The sequence below is a fragment of the Pleurodeles waltl genome, chromosome 3_1, assembly GCF_031143425.1.
Source record: "Pleurodeles waltl isolate 20211129_DDA chromosome 3_1, aPleWal1.hap1.20221129, whole genome shotgun sequence".
NCBI lineage: Eukaryota > Metazoa > Chordata > Amphibia > Caudata > Salamandridae > Pleurodeles > Pleurodeles waltl.
The window spans coordinates 370,306,758-370,331,703 of NC_090440.1; the positions used below are offsets into that span (position 1 = coordinate 370,306,758).

At 47.8% G+C, this 24,946-nt stretch overlaps 1 protein-coding gene across 1 annotated transcript in view; it reads left to right on the forward strand.

The window, feature by feature from the left end:
* LOC138284114 (glycine amidinotransferase, mitochondrial-like) overlaps positions 1-24,946 on the forward strand; it is a 179,329-nt gene that overhangs the window by 96,911 nt on the left and 57,472 nt on the right. The window contains exons 4-5 of the mRNA XM_069222553.1: positions 18,946-19,136; positions 20,018-20,155. Of these exons, the coding sequence (XP_069078654.1) occupies positions 18,946-19,136; positions 20,018-20,155 (329 nt within the window). The remainder of the gene's footprint in view (positions 1-18,945; positions 19,137-20,017; positions 20,156-24,946) is intronic.

Below are 24,946 nucleotides of genomic sequence, written 5' to 3' on the forward strand. Positions count from 1 at the left end.
GTGAAAAATCGACGCATCGCTGGCCTTTTCCAACACCCACTCGCCTGTGCGCTGTTATTTTGAAGCAACCCAGGTAGTTTTCCACGCTAATAGTGTCCCCACTGTTTTCTAAGTGTTTTAGGACTTTTAGGCCCTCGTTATGACATTGCCGGTAAGTACCGCTTACCGCCATGCTGACTGCCGCCAACATACCGCCGCCGCAGCGAATTACCGCTACCCAGATTATGACACACACATAGCAATCCGTCACTATGCAGCCACACACACAAACCCGCCAGCCCAAAGGTCGGTGATAAACTGACGGTATGCAAACCCACACTGTTATGCCAACAGAACTACGTCGACAACTTTATGACCAATGAATCACTGCGGCAGACATTCAATGGCGCTAAACCATTGGCGGTTCATACTGCTGTGCTCAAAATACACACACACATACAAAACAACACCACATTGGACAATTCAAACTGCACACACCTGACACCCATTCACACACCACAGCCACACACCACTATAAAACATACACCCACATTACCCACAACCCTTTACAACTAAAAACAAGTATCACAAGAGAGATAGCAAGACCACAGACAAGACCACAGCCACACACCACCATCACCTATAAACCATCCACGCACCTTACATCACAAACCCCAACACATCACCCTACACACCCTCACCCACACCACTCACACTGCACCCATGGCACCACAACGACACCCCAGGTTCTTAGAGGAGGAGCTAAGGGTCATGGTGGAGGAAATCATCTGGGTAGAGCCACAGCTATTTGGATCACAGGTGCAGCAGACATCCATTGCTAGGAAGATGGAGCTATGGCGGAGAATCGTGGACAGGGTCAATGCCGTGGGACAGCACCCCAGAACAAGGGATGACATCAGGAAGGGGTGGAACAACCTACGGGGGAAGGTGTGTTCCGTGGCAGCAAGGCACCAAATAGCTGTACAGAGGACTGGCAGTGGATCCCACCTCCTCCCCCACAACTAACAACATGGGAGGAGCAAGTCTTGGCACTCATGCATCCTGAGGGCCTGACAGGAGTAGGAGGAGGACTGGACTCTGGTAAGTCAACTCTTTACTACTTTCATCCCCCTACCTGCATGCCATCACATACCCCTACCCTTACCCTCACTCCCATCACTCCACCACACCCCACCATCACAACCCACCCATCCCAGTACCAAGCCCTGCATGCAACACCAATGCATGGACACCCATCACAGACCTGCATGGACACCTATCACTAAAGCATGCACACCAGAGGGAAACAGCTAGCCCACCAAATAACAACTCACACAAGGCAAAACTGCCAAGGCAATAACAACCATAGAGGGCAACACCCCCATGCACAAGATGTCACACGCAGAAATAATAACAATGCATTTCCTTCCCCACAGGTCCCTAAGCCAACGTCACTGGAGAGGAGATGCCAGCAACATCCAGTCCTCCCCTCTAGAAGAGGCCCACAGTGATGACAGCAGCTCTGGATGCCTGGATCTGGATGACCAACCTGGCCCATCAGAGATCTCCGGACAGTCAGTTACCCCGGCGCAGTCCCATACCACCACAGAGCCTCCTCCCTCAGGAAACACCAGCACAGTACCTACCCAGCGGCCCCATACCTCTGTCCCCAGGACACGTCAATCAGAAGTGTGTCCACCAGGAGCGATAGTGGGGCACCAACATACCAACATCTGAAAATAGAGATGCCAAAGGGTACAGTGAGTGGCCATAGAAGTTTGAAAATCAGCCTGCCAGTGACAATGTCGAACACAAAACTGTCAATTAAATGTTAAGTTACACTGTCTTACCTGTGTGTCATTGGAAGTATTGATGGATTATTGCACTTCTGTTGTCCTCATCCTCATCCTCTGCCTCATCATCTTCACTCTCCACAGGGTCCACTGCTGCCACACGGCCATCTCCAGCCTCATCCTCCTGCAGTAAAGGCACTTGGATACGTAAGGCAAGGTTGTGCAACATACAGCATGCCACGATGATCTGGCAGACCTTCTTGGGTGAGTAGCACAGGGAACCACCTGTTAGATGGAGGCATGAAACCTGGCCCTCAGGAGTCCGGATGTCCTCTCTATAATTCTTCTTGTTCGCCCATGTGCCTCATTGTAACGTTCCTCTGCCCTTATTCTGGGATTCCTCACAAGGGTCAGTAGCCATGAGAGGTTGGGGTAACCAGAGTCACCTGCAAATATCGAGGGAGAACTGTTAGACACACACTAACCCTTAGGGCCCACACCATACCCATACACCAACAAATACAAGGTGGGAACCAGAGCTCACCTATTAGCCACACCATGTGCTTCTGGAGTTGAGCCATCACATATGGGATGCTGCTATTCCTCAGGATAAAGGCATCATGCGCAGACCCAGGATATTTTGCATTGACATGGGAGATGTACTGGTCTGCCAGGCACACTATCTGCACATTCATTGAGTGAAAGCTCTTTCGATTTCTGAACACCTGTTCATTTCTCCTGGGGGGGGGATAAATGCAATATGTGTCCCATCTATTGCCCCAATAATGTTGGGGATATGTCCTATTGCATAGAAATCAGCTTTCACTGTGGCCAAATCCTCCACCTGGGGGAAAACGGTGTAACTGCGCATGTGTTTAATCAGGGCAGACAAAACTCTGGTCTGAACATTTGAGAACATTGGCTGGGACATTCCTGCTGCCAAGCCTACTGTCACTTGGAGGGATCCGGGTGGGCTGACAGATAGCAGACATTAGGTCAGGCTCCAAATGGGCACACAGCTCTGTGATTGTGGCCCTGTCCAGTCTATAGGGGAAGATAATGGGGGTCATTACAACCCTGGCGGACGGTGTTAAAGGTGCGGTAATACCGCAAACAGGCCGGCGGACAAAAACATGGAATTACGACCCTGGCGGAAACCGCCAACAAAGACAGCCACTTTAACACATCGCCCGCCACGGCGGTACAGACAAGCAGCGCGGCGGTTACCGCCAACAGACAGGCGCAGACAATGTACCGCCCACACTATTACAACCCGCCAACCCGCCAACCCGCCACCTTTTCCAGGGCGGATTCACCGTGGATAAAAACACGGCAGAAACAGTTTCTGTAATGGAAAAACGCTCACCTTAGCACATCCCACGAGGAAGGAGGACACCATGGAGCCGGAATTACAAATCCTACCTGCCCTTGTCTTTCTGCTCCTTTACGACCAACAGCTACGTAGGCGCTGAAGATACCGGTGAGTACTGCATCTACGACACGGGGGAGGCAAAAGTCAGGGGGACACCCACCAAACACCCCCACCCTCGCATTATACAACATACACACCAATGCAGTCACAAATATCACATTAACAACCCACAATCCCCCCGGAAGAATGCAAAGACAATGTGAATTTCGGGCAAACGTTGTAATGTGCCAATATACATGTCATACAAAAATATACAGATATATATCTCTAAATCACTCTTATTTACAAATACAACCCGAGAAGTAGTGCAGATATGTACACAACAATGTCCGTGCACCAACAGTCCAAAAATATATGGGCGAGGCCCACAATAGATACCTGACCAAAATCGGAGAGAACACTGCCGGGGCATCAGATAGAAACACTACAGGCACCTCAGGGGGAAGGGAAGGGGGAGCACCTCAGCCAGATGAATGCGAAGCCAGATCCACGACGGGGCTCCATGCCCATTGATATATCCTGGGGAGTGCAAAGCCACAGTCTCTCAAGTCTCTACAGTGGGTGGCTTGCCCACTGTGCCATCCTGGGGAGTGCAAAGCCACAGTCTCACAAGTAGATGCAGTTCTCTACTGGTACTGGGTGGGACTGGTGCCCAGACTGGATGAGTCTCCCCGTGAAAGTTCATGTCCTGTCACTGTCCCACCTGCACATGGGATAAGGATGCCTGATGTGGCGGCCTTTTCATTCCTACACAGTGCTTGCCCTGTTCAGCGGTCTTCATCATGGCAGTCTTTGCCCTGTTCAGCGGTCTTCATCATGGCGGTCTTTGCCCTGTTCAGCGGTCTTCACCATGGCGGTCTTTGCCCTGTTCAGCGGTGCTTTGCCATGACGGTCTTTACCCTGTTCAGCGGTGCTTTGACATGGCGGTCTTTTCCCTGTTCAGCGGTGCTTTGACATGACGGTCTTTGCCCTGTTCAGCGGTGCTTTGACATGGCGGTCTTTGCCCTGTTCAGCGGTGCTTTGCCATGGCGGTCTTTGACCTGTTCAGCGGTGCTTTGACATGGCGGTCTTTGCCCTGTTCAGCGGTGCTTTGCCATGGCGGTTCTGATACAGACATTGGTGTGTGGCATGACGATCTCTACACTGGGCATTGGTGTGTGGCATGACGATCTCCACACTGGGCATTGGTGTGTGGCATGACAATCCCTACAATGGGCATTGGTGTGTGGCATGACGATCCCTACAATGGGCATTGGTGTGTGGCATGACATTCCATCATTGCCCAGTGGGGCTGTGGCATCCTGGCCCCTCCTGGGCTGTGACTCCGGCGGTGGTCTCCCGGCCAGTGATGATACTTGTGCCCTCCTGGGCTCTGACTCCAGCGGTGGTCTCTGGACCAGTGACGATACTTGTGCCCTCCTCTGCTGTGACTCCGGCGGTGGTCTCTGGACCAGTGACGATACTTGTGCCTTCCTGGGTTGTGACTCCGGCGGTGGTCTCTGGACCAGTGACGACGGCGCTGGCGGTTGTGTCTGGACCGCCGGAAATGATGGCGCACTTCTCCGCCGTGACACTCACAACAGGCTGGGCAGACTTCCTCTGGACCTTCCCCACCTTTTTTGGAATTACAGCTGACTCACCAATCGCCTTCGATCCCATGTCACTTTTTGTCCCACCAGGAGTCCTAACACGGTCCCGTCGTCCACTCTCCAATTTTAGAGCCTTTACAGGGGGTGGGCTGCCACTGCCTTGGCTCCGGGTCCTACTGCCTGCCCTGGTGGACGGTGCACTCCAAAAACCTGGAACACGCACCACTGGTACTGGAGGCTTTTTGGCTGAGGCGCTACGATGGGACTGATGAATTGGAGGGGGTGTGGGGGCAAAAAGGTCAATTTGACATAGGGACAGTTTCTGACAGACACTGGGATGGGTAGCTGGAGGGGGTCTGGGAGTGGAGGAAGAGGAGGTGGTTGTAGGAGGTGTCACTTTAGGTGTTTTGGGTGCAGGTGCAGGTACTGTAGGCTGTCCTGAGGTGGATGGATGTTAGGTGAGTGATTGCCAGCGTTTGTGTACTTTGGGAGGGGGCGTCACAGACACACTGGGAGAGGACACAGGGGACGTGTAAATGGCAGTGGAGGTGGTGAGTGCAGGTGAGCGGCTTGTGGTGCTGGGTGTCCTGGTGCGAGTCCTAGTGCCTGTAGATGTGGTGCATGCAGGTGTGTGTGTAGACGAGACTGCGAGGGAGGAGGGAGAAGAGGAGGAGGGGGACACAGTGGAGACAGTGGATGTTGCTGTGTCTGTATGTGGGTGATGCTTGTGTGAGTGCCTGTGGGATGTGTGGTGCCTATGTTTGCTTGAGCTACTTGTGTGTGTTGACTTGTGTGCATGCTGGTCTGTAGGTGTGCTTGGGATGGGCTGGGGTACAGGGGATTGGGTCTGGGTGGAGGAAGTTGGAGGTGGGAGGCTGGACACAGGGAAAATGGCTGCCATCAGTGCTGAGGCCAGAGATTGCAGGGTTCGATGAAGGGCAGCCTGACCAGAATGAATGCCCTCCAGGAATGCATTACCGTGTTGCAACTCTCGTTCTACACCCTGGATGGCATTCACAATGGTAGACTGCCCAACAGTGAGTGACCTGAGGAGGTCAATGGCACTGAGGGCAGCAGGGGTGACAGGGACAGGGCCTGAGGTGCCTGGGGCGAAGGTGATGCCCACCCTCCTGGGTGAGCGGGCACGGGGCGAACGCTGAGGGGCTGCTGGGAGGGCGGTGCTGGTAGGGGAGGTGGCGGCTGTACCTGTTGAAGTGGGGCGCACAGATGGTGCCGCCACCACAGGGGAGCTCCCATCGGCGGACAAGTCCGTGTCGCTGGTTGGTGATCCGGTGGCCGACGTGAAGCTCCCCTCACCCTCCGTCCCACTGGTGCATTCTGAGTCCGTGGTGTGGCCCTCCATGGCCATGTGGGATGCAGCTCCCTTGTGCTCCGGTGCCACTGTACCTCCGCCTGTTGATGCTGATGTACAAAAGGACAGGGAGAGCAGAAAAAGGGGGGAGACAGAAGAAAGAGAGTTTTAGTGCATGGCATACCGCTACCGTTGGCGGACAAGATAGACGCAGCAGCCCCATGCATTACGCCGTGCTCCTGCCCTCTGCACATGCAATTTCTGGGATTTGGCCTACATGGCAGTGGTGGAAATCTGCGCACATGGATGCCACAGGGGCAACTATACCTCAACTTGGCACTCTGCTGAGGTGGGGTTGAGTGCCACATGGCCTACATAACAGAGGGGCCTTGCCTACCTAACTCACCCTGGCCTAGGGACACCCACAGCCCACCTCCCCCACCCAGACCCCTCCACTGCACGCAAAGTCCGCAGAATGAGGTAGTACTCACCCCCTTGTGTCTTCTGTGATGTCCTCGAGCGCCCATCCAACTCCGGGTAGGCCACCGCCAGGATCCGGAACATCAGGGGGTCATGGTGCGACGGGCACCCCTCCCACATTGGGAGGTCATCCTCAGCTGAGCCTCCGCCGACTTCTTGCTGCAGCGGCGAATGCCCTCCCATCTCTTACGGCAGTGGGTGCCCCGTCTCTGGTGGGCCCCCAGGGTCTGGACCTCCTTGGCGATGGCACGCCAAAAGTCCCTCTTCTGGTGGGCGCTGACCTACATGACATGTACAAGGGAAGAGGAACAGTCATTACCAACTGCACCGTCAATGTGAGTGGCCCCCTCCCTACTCTGACCATGTGGCCCATTCTTCCCATGCATTAATGTTCTATGAACTCTGGCCCCTTCCCTCTTCCACCCAGCCCTCTCCACCCAGGCCTAGCCCATACAACGTGCTCCCTGTGTATTAACCTGTTGGTCTGGAGGACCGTAGAGTAGCGTGTACTGGGGGAGGGCCCCATCCACAAGTTTCTCCAACTCCTGTGCAGTGAAGGCAGGGGCCCTTTCCCCAGACGCAGCAGCCATCGTTGCTTCCAGACCGAGGTCACAGCAGCACTAGCAGTGTAGGTCCTCTCCTGTCGAAGGTCAGGTATCTAGTGATTGAAGAGATAGAAATCCATAGGGTCCAATGTTAACCAATGCAGCAGTGCGCCGCGGTCTACGACCGCCTATTTCAGGGGCCCACATGGCTTCAGTTACTACTGCGTCACACATAGCTAGGCCTATACTCAACACACATACAGGAAGGGTTTATTGTCTGGTGTAGTCCTGTGTGTAACTGTGGGTACATACCTGGAGGAATAGTGACTGGTTCTTCGCTGTTGTCCTTCTTAGGCACCGTCAGCTGGGACATATGAGAAGATGGCGGAATCCTCCGGTGTACCGACCGCTGGTGGACCTGTTGACAATGGAAGAAAGACATTTAATCGTCACCTACCGGTTTGACCGTGCCACAATCCAGGAACTAGGTACCCATTGGAGCCAGACCTGATGTCACCAATCCGCCAACCGACTGGAATCCCCCCTGACGTGCAGGTGCTGTCAGTGCTCCATTTCCTTGCAAGTGGGTTTTTTCAGACAACAGTGGCCATGGCATCAGGGATGTCCGAGCCTATGTTTTCCAACCTGTTGTCGAGAGTGTTGTCTGCCCTGCTGAAACACGTAAGGAGATACATCATTTTCCCTCAGGTGGAGGATTTGCCTACAGTGAAAGGTGACTTCTATGCCCTTGGACATATCCCCAACGTCATAGGTGCCATTGATGGGACCCATGTAGCTCTGGTCCCCCCCCACTAGAGTGAACAGGTGTACAGGAACAGGAAGAGTTATCATTCGATGAATGTCCAGATGGTCTGTTTGGCAGACCAGTGCATCTCATAGGTTAATGCAATGTTCCCAGGCTCTGTGCATGATGCCTACATCCTGCGGAATAGCATCATCCCTGATATGATGGGTCAACTCCAGAGGCACCGTGTATGGCTATTGGGGGACTCCGGTTACCGCAACCTTTCCTGGCTATTGACCCCAGTGAGGAATCCCAGGACCAGGGCAGAGGAACGCTACAATGATGCCCATGGGTGGACTAGGAGGGTAATCAAACGCACCTTCGGCCTTCTTAAGGCCAGGTTCAGGTGCCTCCATATGACAGGTGGACCCCTATTCTACTCACCGAAGAAGGTGTGCGACATCATCGTCGCCTGCTCCATGCTCCATAATTTGGCATTGCGACGCTAGGTGCCTTTTTTGCAGGAGGATGATCCAGATGACAGTGTTGTGGCAGCTGTGGAGCCTGTGGAGCCTGTGGACAGTGATGAGGATGAAGCTGAGGAAGAAGAAAACGACAACAGGGATTCAGTCATACAGCAATATTTCCAGTGACACACAGGTGAGAACATTTTCTGGTTTAACATTACATTAACTTTCACACGTCTACCTCTATCCTGTACCTCCATTTCACTCACTATTTGCTAATTGAGTTGTACCCTTCCATTTCGGTTTCACAAGTGTGGTAACCTACGTGTCAACTGCTTGCATCCTTGAAGGGCTTGTGATGTGTGACATTGGTATGTTGGCCTTACAATGGGTAACCCATTATGACACTGTAATTGATAATACAAAGTTCCAAATCATAGACTGACTCCATATGTTTGTGTGTTTCAAGGGTGTTTATTTAAGTGCTCAAAAAATGAAGGGGGGTTGTAAACTGGTGATGGAGGATGGTGGAGGAATGTCCATGGCAGAGTCCATTCTATGCCATGTGCACTGGCCATCTGGGCATTGGAAGTGGAGCTGGGGCAGTTCAAGTATGGACAGGGTGACAAAGTGGGACAGTGGGAGGACAATCAGGGTGGTCTCATTTCCTGGCGGGGGTCTTGCCATCTTGCTCTGTCCTGTTCCTGGATCTCAGGGACCGCTTGCGTGGTGGTTGTCCGTCTGCAGGGGATGGGGTGCTGGTGTGGTGGTCCTGTGGCGGGGCGTCCTGTCCACTAGTGTCGGCGGAGGTGGTGGGCATTTCACCGTCCTGGCTAGTGTCAGGGGCCCCTTGGAGTGCCACGGTGTCCCTCAAGGTCTTTTGAATGTCCGTCAGCACCCCTACGATTGTGCCCAGGGTGGAGCTGATGGTCCTGAGCTCCTCCCTGAACCCCAAATACTGTTCCTCCTGCCGACGCAGGGTCTCCTGCAACTTGTCCAGGACCGTCGCCATCGTCTCCTGGGAGTGGTGGTATGCTCTCATGATGGAGGATATGGCCTCGTGGAGAGTGGGTTCCCTTGGCCTGTCCTCCCTCTGTCACACAGCAGCCCTCCCAGTTCCCCGGTGTTCGTGTGCCTCCGTCCCCTGGACCGTGTGCCCACTACCACTGCCCCCAGGTCCCTGTTGTTGTTGGGGTGGTGGGTTATCCTGGGTGCCCTGTAGTGGTGGACACACCGCTGATTGACCTGTCCTGGGTAGGGAGGTTTGGGCCCGCTGGGTGGGTGCTGTGCTGGTGTTACCAGAGGGTGGAAGGTCAGTGCTGGGCTGTGGCTGGGCAAGGGGAACCGACTGTCCTGAGGCCCACGATGGTCCGGGCTGGTCATCAAGATCCAGTGGGGCAGAGCTGCTGTCGTTACTGTGGGCCTCTTCTGGGGGTGGAGTGGTGTTGTCTGGACCCTCTGGTGTGGTGACGTTCCTTCGGGTTCCTGCAGGGGTATAAGAACATGATTATTGCATGTGTGTGTTTGATGGTGTGCAATGGGTGGGTGTGCGTGAACCCCAGTGCAGGCATTCCTGTGTGGGGGCTTGTGTGATGATGGTTGGGGGGTTGTTCTGGGTATGTGCAGTGAGCATGCTTTGGTGAGGGGTGAGCATGCTTAGTTGTGTCATGCAGGGCTTGCGTGTTGGGATGTGTGGTTTGTGTTATTAGTACATTGGTTAGGATTTGGGGTGATAGGGGAGGGTGTGAGGGTGGGGGGGTGTGATGGCATGCAGGTAGGGTGGGGGATGTGATAGTTAAGATTTGACTTACCAGTGTCCCATCCTCCACCGACTCCTCCGAGGCCCTCAGGATGCATGATGGTCAAGACTTGCTCCTCCCATGTTGTTAGTTGTGGGGGAGGAGGTGGGGGTCCGCCGCCAGTCCGCTGCACCGCAATGTTGTGCCTGGATACCGTGGAACGCACCTTCCCCCGTAGGTCGTTCCACCTCTTCCTGATGTTCTCCCTATTTCTTGGGTGCTGGCCCACGGCGTTCACCCTGTCCACTATTCTGTGCCATAACTCCATCTTCCTGGCTATTGATGTGTGCTGTACCTGTGAGCCAAATAGCTGTGGCTCTACCCGTACGATTTCCTCCACCATGACCCTGAGCTCCTCCTTGGAGAAGCGGGGGTGTCTTTGGCGTGCCATGGGGTGGTGTGTGTGATGTGTGGCGTGGTGTATGTGTTGATGAGTGTGGTGAGTGTAGTGGTATGTGGTGTTTTGTGCGTGGATGTTGTGTGGGTGATGGTGTTGTGTGCCGCTGTGTGATGGGGTTGTCAATAGCTGTGCTCTATCTCTCGCCTTCTCTCAGACTTTTTGGTCGTGGGGGTTTGTGGGTGATGTGGGTGTGTATTTTATATTGTATTGGATGTGTGGGAGTGGTGTGTGTATGTGTGTCAGGTGTGTGTATTTGGAATTGTCCAATGTGGCGGTGTTTTGGAGATGTGTGTGTATTATGAGCGCGGCGGTGTGTACCGCCAATGGAATACCGCGGTTCAAAGACCGCCGCGTGGATTCGTGGGTCGTAATAGCATGGTCGTGTTTCTGTTGGCGTGGAGGTGGAGGATTTGTTTCTGCATGTTTATCGCTGACCTTTGGTGTGGCGGTGTTGTGTGGGTGTCTGAATTTCGGCGGATTCCAAGATGTGTGTCATAATAGGTGTGGCGGTCTTACAACCACTTTCTCTTCCTCCACTCCAAACCTCCTCCCTCATTCCGCCCCAATGTCCCTAGGAAGCTTTTCCTCTCCATCCTTGACCTCTTCCCTAGCACTCCCCCCAGTCCTTCACGTCAGGGCAGGGTGGTCAGAACCCAGGCGAGCACCTCAGCCACCCAGTCCACGGCCACAGTAGTGTCCACAGCTACTCCAGGTGGGAGAGGATCCCGGGCACCAGGCAGACACACTGAAAGGGTGCCTGCACCAAGTGCTACAAGGAAGGACAAGGAGGTTCCCCCAGCAGCTTCAAGGAAGGGGAAGGAGGCACCCCCAGCTGCTACAAGGAAGGGCAGTGTGGCACCCCCAGCTGCTACAAGGAAGGGCAAGGAGGCACCCTCAGCTGCTACAGGGAAGGGCAAGGAGGCACCCTCAGCTGCTACAGGGATGGACAAGGAGCAGTCCCCGGCTGCTGACAGGAAGGGCAAGGGGCCTGCACCAGCAGGCAGGAAGGACAGGAGGCCTGGTGCAGGGACTCATTCAGAGTCCACACCACCAACCATGGTGGTTCAGCCATGCGAGGCTGCAAGGGAAGGGCTGGAGCCACCCCCCACCACTGCCAGCACCGCCACCCGCACCGACACCAGCACCGCCACCAACACCACCACCAGCACCGCCACCAGCACCACTGCCAGTACTGCCACCAGCACCACTGCCAGAAGCAGCAGCCCCAGTGGGCAGCCGTCCGAGGCTGCAGGGGAAGGGCTAGATCCAACCCCCACCACTGCCAGCACCGACACCAGCACCACTGCCAGCAGCAGCAGCCCCAGTGGACAGCCATCCGAAGCTGCAGGGGAAGGGCCAGAGCCTCCCCCACCACTGCCAGCACTGACACCAGCACCACCACTGCCACCACTGAGCAGCCATCACCGCCGGCGTACAGTGTGTAGTCCTGCATCCATGGTCTGTTGTGCGGCCTGGCCCCTGCAAATCCTGTCGGTCTGACACCCAGGTGAGAGACTGTGACCTTGCACTCCCCAAGCTCTGCATCACAGGGCACAATGCCCCCTCCAGAACCAGTGAAAGAAGCCATCCACTCACCCCATCCTTCCCAGGATGAAGCACACTTGGCACAATGCCCCCTCCAGAACCAGTGGAGAAGCCATCCACTCACCCCATCCTTCCCAGGATGAAGCACACTGGGCACAATGGCCCCTCCAGAACCAGTGAGAAGCCATCCACTTGAGAGACTGTGGCCTTGCACTCCCCAGGACAAGTCAGTGGGCAAACCACCCACTTGAGAGACTGTGTCCTTGTACTCCCCAGGACCAAGCAGTGGGCAAACCACCGACTTGAGAGACTGTGGCCTTGCACTCCCCAGGACCAAGCACAGGGCATGTTGCCCCCTCAAGAGCCAGTGGGCAAGTCACCCACTTGAGAGACTGTGGCCTTGCACTCCCCAGGACAGCGCACAGGGCATGTTGCCCCCTCCAGGACCAGTGGCGTTGTGCCAACTTCTGCCTGAAGTGCCTCCCCGTTCCCTCTCCCTCTGTTGTGCCTGTCTATTTTCGACCTGGTGCCCCTGCAGTGTTCTCTCTTTGTTGTTGCAGGAGTGAGGTGGGGCCTTGGCCTATGTGCTGTGGCCCTGTGGCCCACGGACATTGAGGACTGGGCAGTGTCCCTACATTTGTAAATATGTATATACATTTGTATTTTATCGTATTACACTCACTTTCTTCAAATCATTTTGTCCTTGCATTATTCCCGAGGGGTACGGGGTGAATATGTAATGTTACTGCATCTGTTTGTGTGTATGGTGTTGGGGGTGGGGGTGTTGCCTGTGTTTGTCACTCTCTTTTTCCTCCCCCCTCCCTTGTGTGCTAGGTGGAAGTACTCACCGTGGTCGTCTTCGCCGGCGTTGGTGTTCATAATGGAGCAGAAGGTAGGCGAGCATGGGGAAGACATGCAGCTTGGGCTCCATGGCGTTGTGGTTGTTCCCTAAGTCTCCACAGGTGAGTCCTTTGACTTGTGGGATCTGTTTCCGCCAGGCTTTTGATGTCATTAGTACTGCCCCCGGAAAAGGTGGCGGATAGGCTGGTCATATTACAGTGGGCGGAACATTGTCTTCCACCTGGCTGTTGGCGTTTACCGCCGTGGTGCTTGTTGTTTCTGCCCTGGCGGTCGGTGTGTTAAAGTGGCTGTCTGTCTGAGCGGTTTCCGCCTTGGTCATGATTCCATTTTTGTTACCGCTGGCCTGTTAGCGGTATTACCGCTGCTTTATCACTGACCGCCATGGTTGTAATGAGGGCCTTATTCTTTAAAAATTCATAACTTGACTTGTGTATGTTGGATTTTTGTTGTGTTGATCTGGTTTTGTTTAGATAAATATTACCTATGTTTCTAAACCTGTGTTGTGTCATTTTGTAGTGTTTACACTGAGTTACTGTGTGTGTTGGTACAAGTACCTTACACCTAGACTCTGAAGTTAAGCCTGTCTGCTCGTGCCAAGTTACCAAGGGGTTGAGCGGGGGTTAGCTAAGGGTGATTCTCCTTTACCCTGACTAGAGTGATGGTCCTTGCTTGGACAGGGGGTAACCTTACTGCCAATCAAATACTCAATTTCTAGCAATTATTATACCCCACTATAGGAATTCTGTGGCCTGTATAGCTCCCTTGATTCACATCTGTTGGAATTAACTCTCTATTGGGCCATTTTCCACACACATAATAGTGAAACAGGCACAGGAGTCAACCATAGCAGGAACCTCAACCCCATCTATAAGTAGCTTGCAAGTTGGTAAACCCGATAGTCTACCCACATTACCATCATTATCCTGTAACACACTCAAAATTGTATCTTGCACTCTATTCCCATCAGTATCATCATGCCCAGAGAATTAACTTATGCTCTTTGTACAACTCTTACATACTTTACTGAAGTGACCAATTTTGTTTACATAAATTACACACCATACTTAGTGACAGGCATTTCTTAAAATTGGCTAAATGATCATCAGCTCCACATCTATAGCAAACTCTTGTACCACCTTTCTTCCACTCAGCTTTTTTGTCAAACCCTTTAGACTTGTTTGCCACAAAACTAACACAAACCGCTCCAAGTTAGCGATTAGTAGCATTTTTCCTCACAGTTTGAATACACTTCTTAGGCACTTCAATGGTTCTCACAACCTCAATTGCACTTTTCAACGTTAAATCACAACTGCAAGACCACAGTTTCTTCTGTATTTTGCGTGATTTTGTTTTCATCAATATTTGATCCCTCAAAACCTGATCATACGACATTTGTTCAAATTTACAAGTAACCGCCAACCATCTAAGAGCCGCTACAAATTGATCTAAAGATTCGTTGTCATGCTGTGTCCTCGAATACAATTTATAACGCTCGAACACCACATTAATTTTCCTGCCATAACGTTCCTGAAGTTGCTTCTTGGGAAGCTGGTAAACATCCACATTGCCAGTGTTACCAATTGGAGGTAAGTTCTTGAACTCTCTTAGTCTAATTGCACCTAACCTGTGCTTCAACGAAGCTAAATATCTTTCTGGTGAACCTTCTTGTTCTTCCAAAACCGTCACATAATCCTCAAAGAAGTCAATCCATAGATCCCATTGTATAGGAGGCTCACCAGGATCCGATAAGAAAAATGGCGGGGGCTGAATGTTCGACATAGTGATAATCTGAACCTTGGATGAACACAAATTAGTCCAGTATTGTGTCTCCAGAATTATACAATGATGTAATAGTTATGTTATGTATTAATTAGTTAATGTATTTTACTTGTTAATGAGGTGTGCGAATCACAGAAACTCGCTTTTAAACGAAACAAGCAAATCACCGTAGATCATATGTATTTATGAGGTGTGCTAATCACCAAAATCCCCTATTAATTGATAGGTGTTTGCTGTACAGTTAGTACCTTCAAGATGGCCGCCACAACACGTACACAGAGGCCTTGGATCGTTTCCAAGACAACAATGACGCACAGCGAAAGACGTGCTGATCCAATGGAGGTTAAGGGCCTTGCAAAGTAGTAAAGTTAATACCCTTCAAGATGGACGCCACAATGTGTACAAAGACGCTTAGGATCATTCCCAAAGCAACAATGACACGCAGTGAAAGATGCGCTGATTCAATGGAGGATGCAGGCGTTGAAAAGAAATAATCGCAATGATACAACCACGTTGCAACTTGATGGCCACCTACCCGCATCCACAGCTCCTCACCAGCCTTGATGCGGTCCTTCAAAATTTCCTGACAGCCACCACGGACAGATGATAGCATGAAAGTGGTGGCACCGCTGAGTGTTGGAACTTCCGCTCGTCGCCAATGTTGGAATGAACTGCTGTATGCAGTAAGGTCTTCGGATATATTTATTATCACATACACAAAGTGCGGCACCATCCTCACATCTCACCAGTTCCCGTTATCCACTAACTGCCGCCCGCATTCCCATTCCACACTCTATTGCCTACCTATCCTCTACATTCTACATTCCACTATCTAATATAACCTTACCACGGCAGGAGAAGGGATGCGGCGCTGCTGCCAGCATGTTCCATGATACGGCCTTGCGGTCTTTTGCTGGCAGACGCTGCTGCTGGCAGCAGCGCTACGTCCCTTCTCCTGCCGGAGGACCAGCCTGTTGGCAGTACCTTTAGCCAAATTACTGATGTCCGCCAGGGTCGTAATGTCCCCCTAAGTTTAACCTATAGCTCAGAGACCCCGCCCCTGTTTTTGCCAATTAATAATATGATGACTAAACCTTTTAAGCAGCTTTGAAATTACGTCATTAATTTAACTGAGCTCTAGGCACATCCATCGTTACCACTTGCAGGCCTGATGCTTTGCGAGGAAGACAACACCCAAAAGGTGATGGGAGTAATGCTTGCAATAAATCTGACTACTGGCAATTGCTAGGGGTAGTATTTCAACCCATTATTCTTTTACCAACCTTGCCACCAGAGGTTGAAACCAGTGATATGCAAATCTATCCTGACTTTTCTCTAATAGGAACAGTTGAGTCTGAACTGCCAGGCTACGTCCTCCCTGAACCAGAACACATGCAACCCAAGACCAGTTTTACCCTGATTATGGCCTGTCACTCAGGTGTAGCTTGATGGCAGTGGCATAGTGAGCGAAAGAAACGTGTGTTAGAGTGCCACCGTGAGTGATTGCCAGTGATTAGACTTGTTGTAAGCCGTCCTTCCATCAACGTTTGTGTGCTTAATGTGAAAGAGGCTCCTTGTCTTTAGCACAGAGGACGCTAAGGAGCCAGTGAGTCTTCTCTCAATAGTGTTCTTCTTTCTGTGGGGGTTTTGTGGCTTTTTTCATTCACAAACCTTCTCATTTCTTCCTTCTTTCCTTCCTCTTTCTTTCCTTCCCTCATTTCTATCTTTCCTCCTTCCATTATTTCCTTTTACTCCTTCCTTCTCTGCAATCTCTTTTACTCTGTCCATTGCTTCTATCCACACTTTCCTCCTTACTCTCTGCCTCAACCCCCCCCCCAATTTCCTTCTTTAACTTGGATGAGCCTCTAGGGTGACAGGTCAGTTCTGTGTAAATAACCTATTAAATATCTGGTGCTTAAAGAAAATGTAAAAACGTGCTAAATGGAGAAAATTTAAATAATGCCTAGTTAAGTAATGCATTTCTTAATTTATTTGTATGCACATACCTTAAAAACAACTTAAACATAAATTATTTACTGTTGTTGGGGAAATAATGCTCTGCCTCTGTGCCAGACTCTGAAGTATTTGTCTTGGCTTTTGTCTGTGAAATGTCCGGCTTTTTAGGCAGTTTATTTGGCTGACTGCTGTGACAGAAACATCCCTGGAGTGGTTTGGGCACAGGCAGTAGGGAGCAACTAGTGACACCTTTTACAAGGCTATTTTAGCTCTCCATCTATTGTTGCATCTTCATTAAGGAATCGGGAAGGGCAATAGGAAAAGGCTTTTACAAAATTCACGTTTCTGCTAAGGTATACCTCATTGTTTAAGGGCGTTGTGCCGGGAAAAGAAGCACAGCCGATCCTAGTGGTCAAGGACAGCTATTGAGTCAAGGAAGATGGAGAATCGTGTTCTATGTCAAAGTGAACCTTAATGGTGCAGTTAATAAGGTGAGGAATACTGAGGCCAGGAAGGAATGTGATGGGAGAGTAAATAGATTTTAGTCAGAGGAGGGAAAGAAGAGTATCTCAGTCTTGGTAAATCCGATCATTTGGCAGCTCAAAGACAGTCCCTAGCAGTCCATTTTCAAAGGACAGGGAAATAGTTGGATAAATGAGTACACCTTAAATCTGTAAGTGCGAAATCAGAAAGTTTGTGTGGCTATGGTAAACATTTTTCACGAGGAGCTGAACGAGGAAGTAATATCTATATGGAGAAAGGGTGTTGTGTAAAGCAAGAAGAAAATGCAGACAGTGTTCGTGTGATGGCCATTGGTAGTGAGGTGGGTGCAGAGATGGAACTGCACAAGACACTGCTATACTTATTTAGAACTTAGCGGAAGGAAGGAGCATACGGTTAGAGAATTCAGAAAACAGATGGCAAGATTACGCTTTCCTGCAGCTACCTAAGCTGTCCCCATAATGGAGTGTGATGGCTTTTGAGGCCTGCCAGCTACGTGATAGCCTCCAAGATATCCCTCACAGATAGTCTTTGAGTCCACAGGGGAGAGGTACAGATCCTATCAATGGCACACTCCGGGACACCTAAGTAAATTAAAAGATTAACCTTCCTGAGTTCAGCAAGTACCCCTTCGCATGGAAAAGGGCGATTCCTAGAATTTCCTTGTCAGTCCCATATATGCAGTCTGTAGAAAGAGGGCCAGTAAAGGGCAGTGCAAGTGATGCCCGACAACAGGTGTGCATAACGCATCATGATCGATTGCTTGAAGATTGAGAAGGATAAGGATGAGGAGAGATTATGTGCAAAGGTTATGAACTATTGATGTATCTGGCAGCAGTCTTTGTGGAGTACATGCAGCGGTAGCCCCTTGCATGGGTGACTGAGATTATTGCAGGTGGAGTGAGTCGATTAAAGGTAAAGCAGATGAAGGGGAAGAGGAGAGCAATGGAACAGTAATTGGTGGGTTTGGATCATTCAGCATTTTCAGGAAGGGGTGACTATTGTCATCTATGAAGCTAGTAGGCAATTAAACTACGAGAGAAATAGTGAAAGGAGAGAAGAAACAGAGAGTGCCACCTAAGAAAAGATGCTAGCCAAGTGATTGCTGCTTCAAATCTCTCACATAGTGATTAAGCAAGCAAGAGTAACGCAAGTGGAGTCATTCACAAGGGAGCAAAGCTTGAACATGGGCTTTATATACATGTGGAAGTCGGGAGCTGCTTTCAAGCTATATTTTTACTCCAAAAGTATCAATAGATGTTATGTACAGTATGATCTTAGGTCTTGTCTATTAATCATCTATCTTTATACATAAGCTTTACTGGTAGGTTGCATGCTGTCACATAAAGTGGAAATAAAAGTTCAGCGAAGAGAGCCAGGCCTGGTAGAAGTTAGGGCTGTGACATTTTTTCTTGAAGGCATCTCTCATAACTGTAAGGGTGCTAAGAAAGATGTTCCTGCCAATACAGTTGTGCACATGCCAAGAATCCCAAACTTTTACACAAAACACTTATGTGCCATATATTAACCATGCACTGTGAAGAGGTGTTCAAGGATATTTTGGACACTGATTATATTGATTAAGGAGAAATTAGCATTGTAATGATATCCACTGCCATAGGTCAAACGTCAAGAGCAAGGAAGTAGAGTTCCACAACAAGGTATATATGGAACAGTGAACCCTTATCGGAAAAGAGCTTTGTAATATGGTTACGTGCTGTTATTTCCATATATTTTAAATAATATTACATTTTTTATGCAGGTCTGTATGCTGCTATGTCAAGAGACATTCTACTAGTTGTTGGAAATGAAATAATTGAGGCACCTATGGCGTGGCGTGCTCGCTTCTTTGAATACAGAGCTTATAGACCTCTTATCAAGGAATACTTTCGCCGTGGTGCCAAATGGACCACTGCACCTAAACCCACAATGGCTGATGAACTTTATGACCAGGTATCCCAATTACTTATATTTATGTTTGTGGTAATTATTGACCTACATACATGAAACAGTTTGGATCATTTCTGATTTTACCAGTGACCAGCTGCTAGCATGTCCAGTCTTGGGTTTTAAGGGACATATTCTAGGATTAATCATGTTTCTGAATGTCCAGAAAAGGAGAAAAAGAGCAGAATTGTACCATATTACCCTTGACTGTGTGCATGCTTGAATTTACTTATTCACTGCACATATACTTATTGTTGATATATTGCTTTTTCTCTGATTATTATTATCCAACTGTTGTGATTATTTTAGTTGCTGCATGTTTGTTGCTGCATTCAAATTAAGGGCTTACATTATTATTTCCGTATATTTGTGTTTGAGACTTGGGAAGTGCCTTAATAAATTCATTACTCAGAATAAGAGTGCTGCATTCTTCACATTCTTTAGCTTTGTTCCTTCTTAGTTTGAAGCAAAGCAGAACACCATCTCAAAAACAAAAACATTTCTTATTCTACTGCACACAAAATTTGTTTCTAAATGCTTTCTTTCAAACCAGCCAATCCATGTTTTATTTGATGCTAACATTTATTTTGAGATTTATTTATACTTTGTTTCCTATTGAGAAGAAAAATCTTAATGATATAATAAAAGTATTATACTGAAGATCTTGCATTTCATGACCACACCCTCGTGACCTAGCCACAGCACAATCATAAATGTCCTCTCTGGAAAATCCAGACCTACAGCATGTATTACACAAAATATAATATGTTGTACTTGTCTCCTGATTGCCCTAGGTGCCCATTAAAACATTGCACCGGGTTTGCATTCTTTCTTCCAGTGTCTATGCTTAACTAACTACGCTTTTACCTGTTCATTATTATTACTAGGATTACCCAATCCGTTCTGTGGAAGACAGGAAAAAACTGGCTGCTCAAGGAAAATTTGTGACAACCGAGTTTGAGCCTTGTTTTGATGCTGCTGATTTTATGAGAGCTGGAAGAGACATTTTTGCACAAAGGAGCCAGGTAGAAGTAGAAACAGTTTTTATGTTTTCCTTAAACTAGTTGAAGATTCAGTATGTTATTGTATTTACTAGACTTACACTTTTAAATTATTGTTCTTTTAAAAAGATATTGGTGACAGCACACCAAAAAAAGTTTCTTTATTTTTGTTATCGGTTATGTACAAGTTTCATAGCAACAGTAGCAATTGAGTACCTTTAATTTGGTGATAGTTACAACTGTTATTTGCAGCACTATGAAACTTGATAAAAGAGACATTGTTATTACTCAAAATATCATGGCAGTCAGGTTTCTAGATTTTCTCATAGAAAACATTTAAGTTCTAGTTATACATTCCAGGATTTATGTTTGCAAACATTTTTCCCATGGAGAAACCCTTTCCCCTACACTCCCACTATTTTCAGGGAGGGGCATTGGTGGCTAATTTTCCCATTTCTTCCCTAAAAAGGAATTTTCTTCAGTACTGGACAGGAGTACAACTCCAACCATGACCAGGGTAGAAAGGGGTCAGATAATTGTTTGTGATTACAACACACATACGTGGATCATACACATGATTGTGAGTGTTCACTCATACACTTGTATGATTGTGGGTGTTCACAGCCCTCCAGGTCATTCACACACCAGAATTCCAACTTCCCACCCACAAGAAAATATTTACTCGTACGAAGTCTCCTTGTAAGTAAATACTTTCGCAAGTGCTAGAGTTTTTTTAATACCAGAAGTGGGTAAGTCGTCTTAAAATACTATTTCAGCCTTCAGTCCAGCCTTACATGAGAAGATATATCTGTGAACTGCTCCCAATTTGTTGAGTGACTTCCTACAAATACAGGGTTGTGCTAAAGTCTCATTGTCTGGTGCTTCAGAGTTTCTCAGCAACACTTGATGTGTATGTTGTGTGTGGTGAATGCGTGTGTGCATCAATGTATGTTAGTATGTTGATACACACTGTCATCTGGGTCTTGTTCAGTTCCCACATAGATCTTGGGATTAGAGTGCAGACCTGTTTTTTCCTCTTCTCGTGTAATGGATGGCAGATAATTATCTGGAAGAACGTGGCATACCTGTGTCAAGGACAGTCTCCCGTGCTTTTCTATCACTGCATTGAGTCATTGGAAGTGCTTCTGGTGACTCTGGGCACAGCCACCATCACACTGAAGACATATGTTAACTGGGTGGTAGAGAAAGAGAAATAATTTGGCCAAAACTGTTACTCTCTGCTATCATTTAAAGCCTTCATCAAAATACCTTGAGCATGAAAAAGTAAAGATGTTGGGTTTCAAGTGGGAGATTCTTGACTTTTATTCACAGCTTAGTACTCTCAAACGTGATGCCCTCTTCACCAGTCAGCAGGCAACTGCTGGTGAATGGAGTCTTGCCTCATAGAATCTAGAATGAATGGAATGCCTTTGCATCATGACAGCACTGCAAAGGCAAATAATTGGATTATAACAGATCCCTTTCTGTTTCCGAAGGAAAAGTACAATAACAATAATAGAAGTATACAAAAGAACAATATAGTGAACTAAAAAGACAATAAAAAGAACAAGAACTATATAATGCTATAATAATGAGATAATGAACACAAATGCTAAATAGAGGTAGAACTTGAAGATAATGACCTTCACAGATTATAGGTTATTGCATTGAAAACTAACCACAGTTTGTACCGTAAAGATGATACTTCATTGAACATAATCTCGTAAATAAATGGAAGGTCTTCTTGGTCTCGGAATCCTACTAATCCCAACACCGGTTCTTATGTTGACACTGGAAGAATTGGTAATAATAGCTGGTCTAGGACCTTCACCAATTTCACAGCCGCTACTCGTGCCAACTGGTTTTCCTATCTCATGATCTCTCATCAACATATACCATTGCACTCATCGTTATTATTGTCATCCTCTCTTCTACACTCCTGACAACCATATTAGGCCACCCTTCTCATATTCCAAGGTTCACCCTTTCTCAGAACTGCATGCCATCTCTTTCACCTGGAATGGTCCAAGGAACCTATTCAAACCTTTCTTCACACATCTAGACTTAATTTTAACCCAATAACTTGCCACAATCTTGGATCTGTCATTTTCAGTTTGAACTCCTTCACATACAACACTTATGCCTTCAAACAAATTGTGCATCCATGAAGTATTGAGTTTATAAATGGGTTTTCTTCCCCTCATTAAGTAAAAAGGAATTTTACCAGTAACCATGCTTTCTGTCATGTGATAAGCCCACACCAATTCTGAAATCATTACTTCCACATCTAAACTGTTGGATTCAGCTATTAGTAGGGCCCATTTTTATCATGTGATTTGCCCTTTTCACAATTCCATTAGCACAGGGATTGTACAAAGCAGTAAGGGAGTGCCTTATGCCACACTTCATTAAGAAATCTTTCATTTCGGGCCGGCGTCAGCTGCGTCCGATTATCGGTAATTAGGACAACAGGGAATCCTTTTTCACAAAACACTTCATGCAGTGCTCTTATGGATGTAAAGGTAGTGACCTCATGAAGAGATATTACTACTAACCGTTTAGAATGGACATCAACTATCACCATGGCAAACTTTCTTCCATAGCCTGATATTGGCATGGGTCCGATTAAATCAATACACACCCTGTGCCAAGCACTTCCTGGATCATTAATACTGCCAAAATCTGATTGAACACCAACCTTTAACCTTTTTTCACTTTCTTCACATGCAGAGCAATGTTTCACCCACTCCATTACATCACTGTCCATTACTGGCCACCAGAATTCCATTCTCAGTCTTTATTTTTGTGATAGTCCGTCCTCAATGTCCCTTGTGTACAATGGCAAAAAGTATTTTATGTACCTCGCTGGGTGGAACTATTTTGTCACCGTGCATGCTCATTTCCCTATCAAGTTCAGAAAGGTCATCCATGACCTTCCCATTAGGCCACCCAATTGCTGGGCAGAGTACTGTCTCTTCTCCCCCCTTTCCTTATCATTTCTATCAAACTTCTCAACACATTATCATTATTCATGGTATTATACCATTCTATTTCAGTCACAACTCCTTTACTCCAATGCACAACATCTCCCACACTTGCCACTGCTCCTTCCTGTTCACTACAAACTACTCTTTCCTCATCCACACACTCCCACCTCATTGGCAAACATGAGAGACAACCAGCCTGGACATTTTTCCAACCAGGGATAAACTCTATGGAATAGTTACTCTGTTGTAGACGTGATGCTAATCTATCTAATCTCACTGAACCTTTCCCTGTGCCTCCTGATGACAAAATCTTCAAGAGTGGTTTGCAATAGGTTTGCAAGGCAATATGGCATCCCCACATATATGTATGAAAATACTCCATACCGTACTTTGCTGCCAAAGCTTCTCTCTGAATGACAGTGTAGTGTTGCTCAGTAGTTGTCAAAGTGTGCAAAACAAAAGAAAACATCCTCTACAGAACCATGCATCTGAGACAGTACAGCCCTTATTCCTGTGGCACTAGCACCCACTGTTACAATTGTGTTTCTCTTTGTATCAAAAGGGCACTAATATAGCAGCATTGCATTCTTCATCTTTGATCTGTTCAAAACATTTTTGTTATTCATACACCCACACAAAATTGACACATTTACACATGAGGATTTTCATATTCTCTGTTTTACTGGCAAAGTTTTTCACAAACTTAGAGTAGTACTCTACTGGCCCCAGGAAAGGGTGCAACTGTTCCTTGTCTATTGGTGATGGTGCGGATCTAATTGCAGATAACAAATCTTTTTTTGATTTCACACCTTGCGATGTTTATTTATGGCCCAGATAATCATTCTCTCCCACCAAAAATTTACATTGTTCTTGTCTCTAAGTTAACCCTGAATCAGAGAGTGAGTCCAATGCTAACTTAAAACTGGCAATGTGATATTCAATTGTATCTCCAAACACCAGGATGTCATCCTCAAAATATTTGTAATTGTCTAAATCCTTAAAAACCTAATTTATCATCCTCTGGAAGACATTAGCCACAGATGACAAAGCAAATGGCATTCTGGAAAATTGATAAGTGCCCTCCATGGTAATGAATTATTTTAATGGCTTGGAATCAGCATGTAGGCGTATCTTGCGGTAAGCATGCTTAAGGTCAAGCTTTGAAAAAAACTTTGCCCCTCTGAGTAACAAAATAAGTTCATGAATGTTTGGCAACAGAAAGCTATGTGCTACAACATTTTGATTTAGTCGTCCTAAATCATCACAAAATCTTAATTTGCTATGTTTTTTGGGATAATTACTAGAGATATCTAATCAGATGCCTCAACTGGTTCCATCACTCCACTCTCAAGCATTCCACTCAGCATTTGTTTTACTTCCTCTCCAACTAGAACTGCCTTTTTCCTGATTTTTTTTGTTGAAACGGGACAGCTTCTTCTCTCAACTTTATCTTTGAACATATCCCTTCAACTCACCCATACCATTTCTGGACACATTTTTGCAAAATGTCCTCTAATGTTGTATCTTCGACCACCATTACTTTGGTAGGAGCCTGTGGATTTATTATTATGTGGATATCATATTGATGATATAACCCCGAAATGGGAAGTACAGATTCTGCCACCTCTAGTGCTCCTATCCTTGAATTTTATGTATGTGTGCATGTAACCAATTATGTCGGTTGGCTCACCTTGATACCTACCCGGGTTGATATCTTTTGGTAACAACTGCACAGATGGCCATTCCTTTAACAGCATCTTTTTAAGTATGATAGTATACAATGAACAATAATCTACCATTAGTTCCACAACTTTGTTCTTGATGGTAA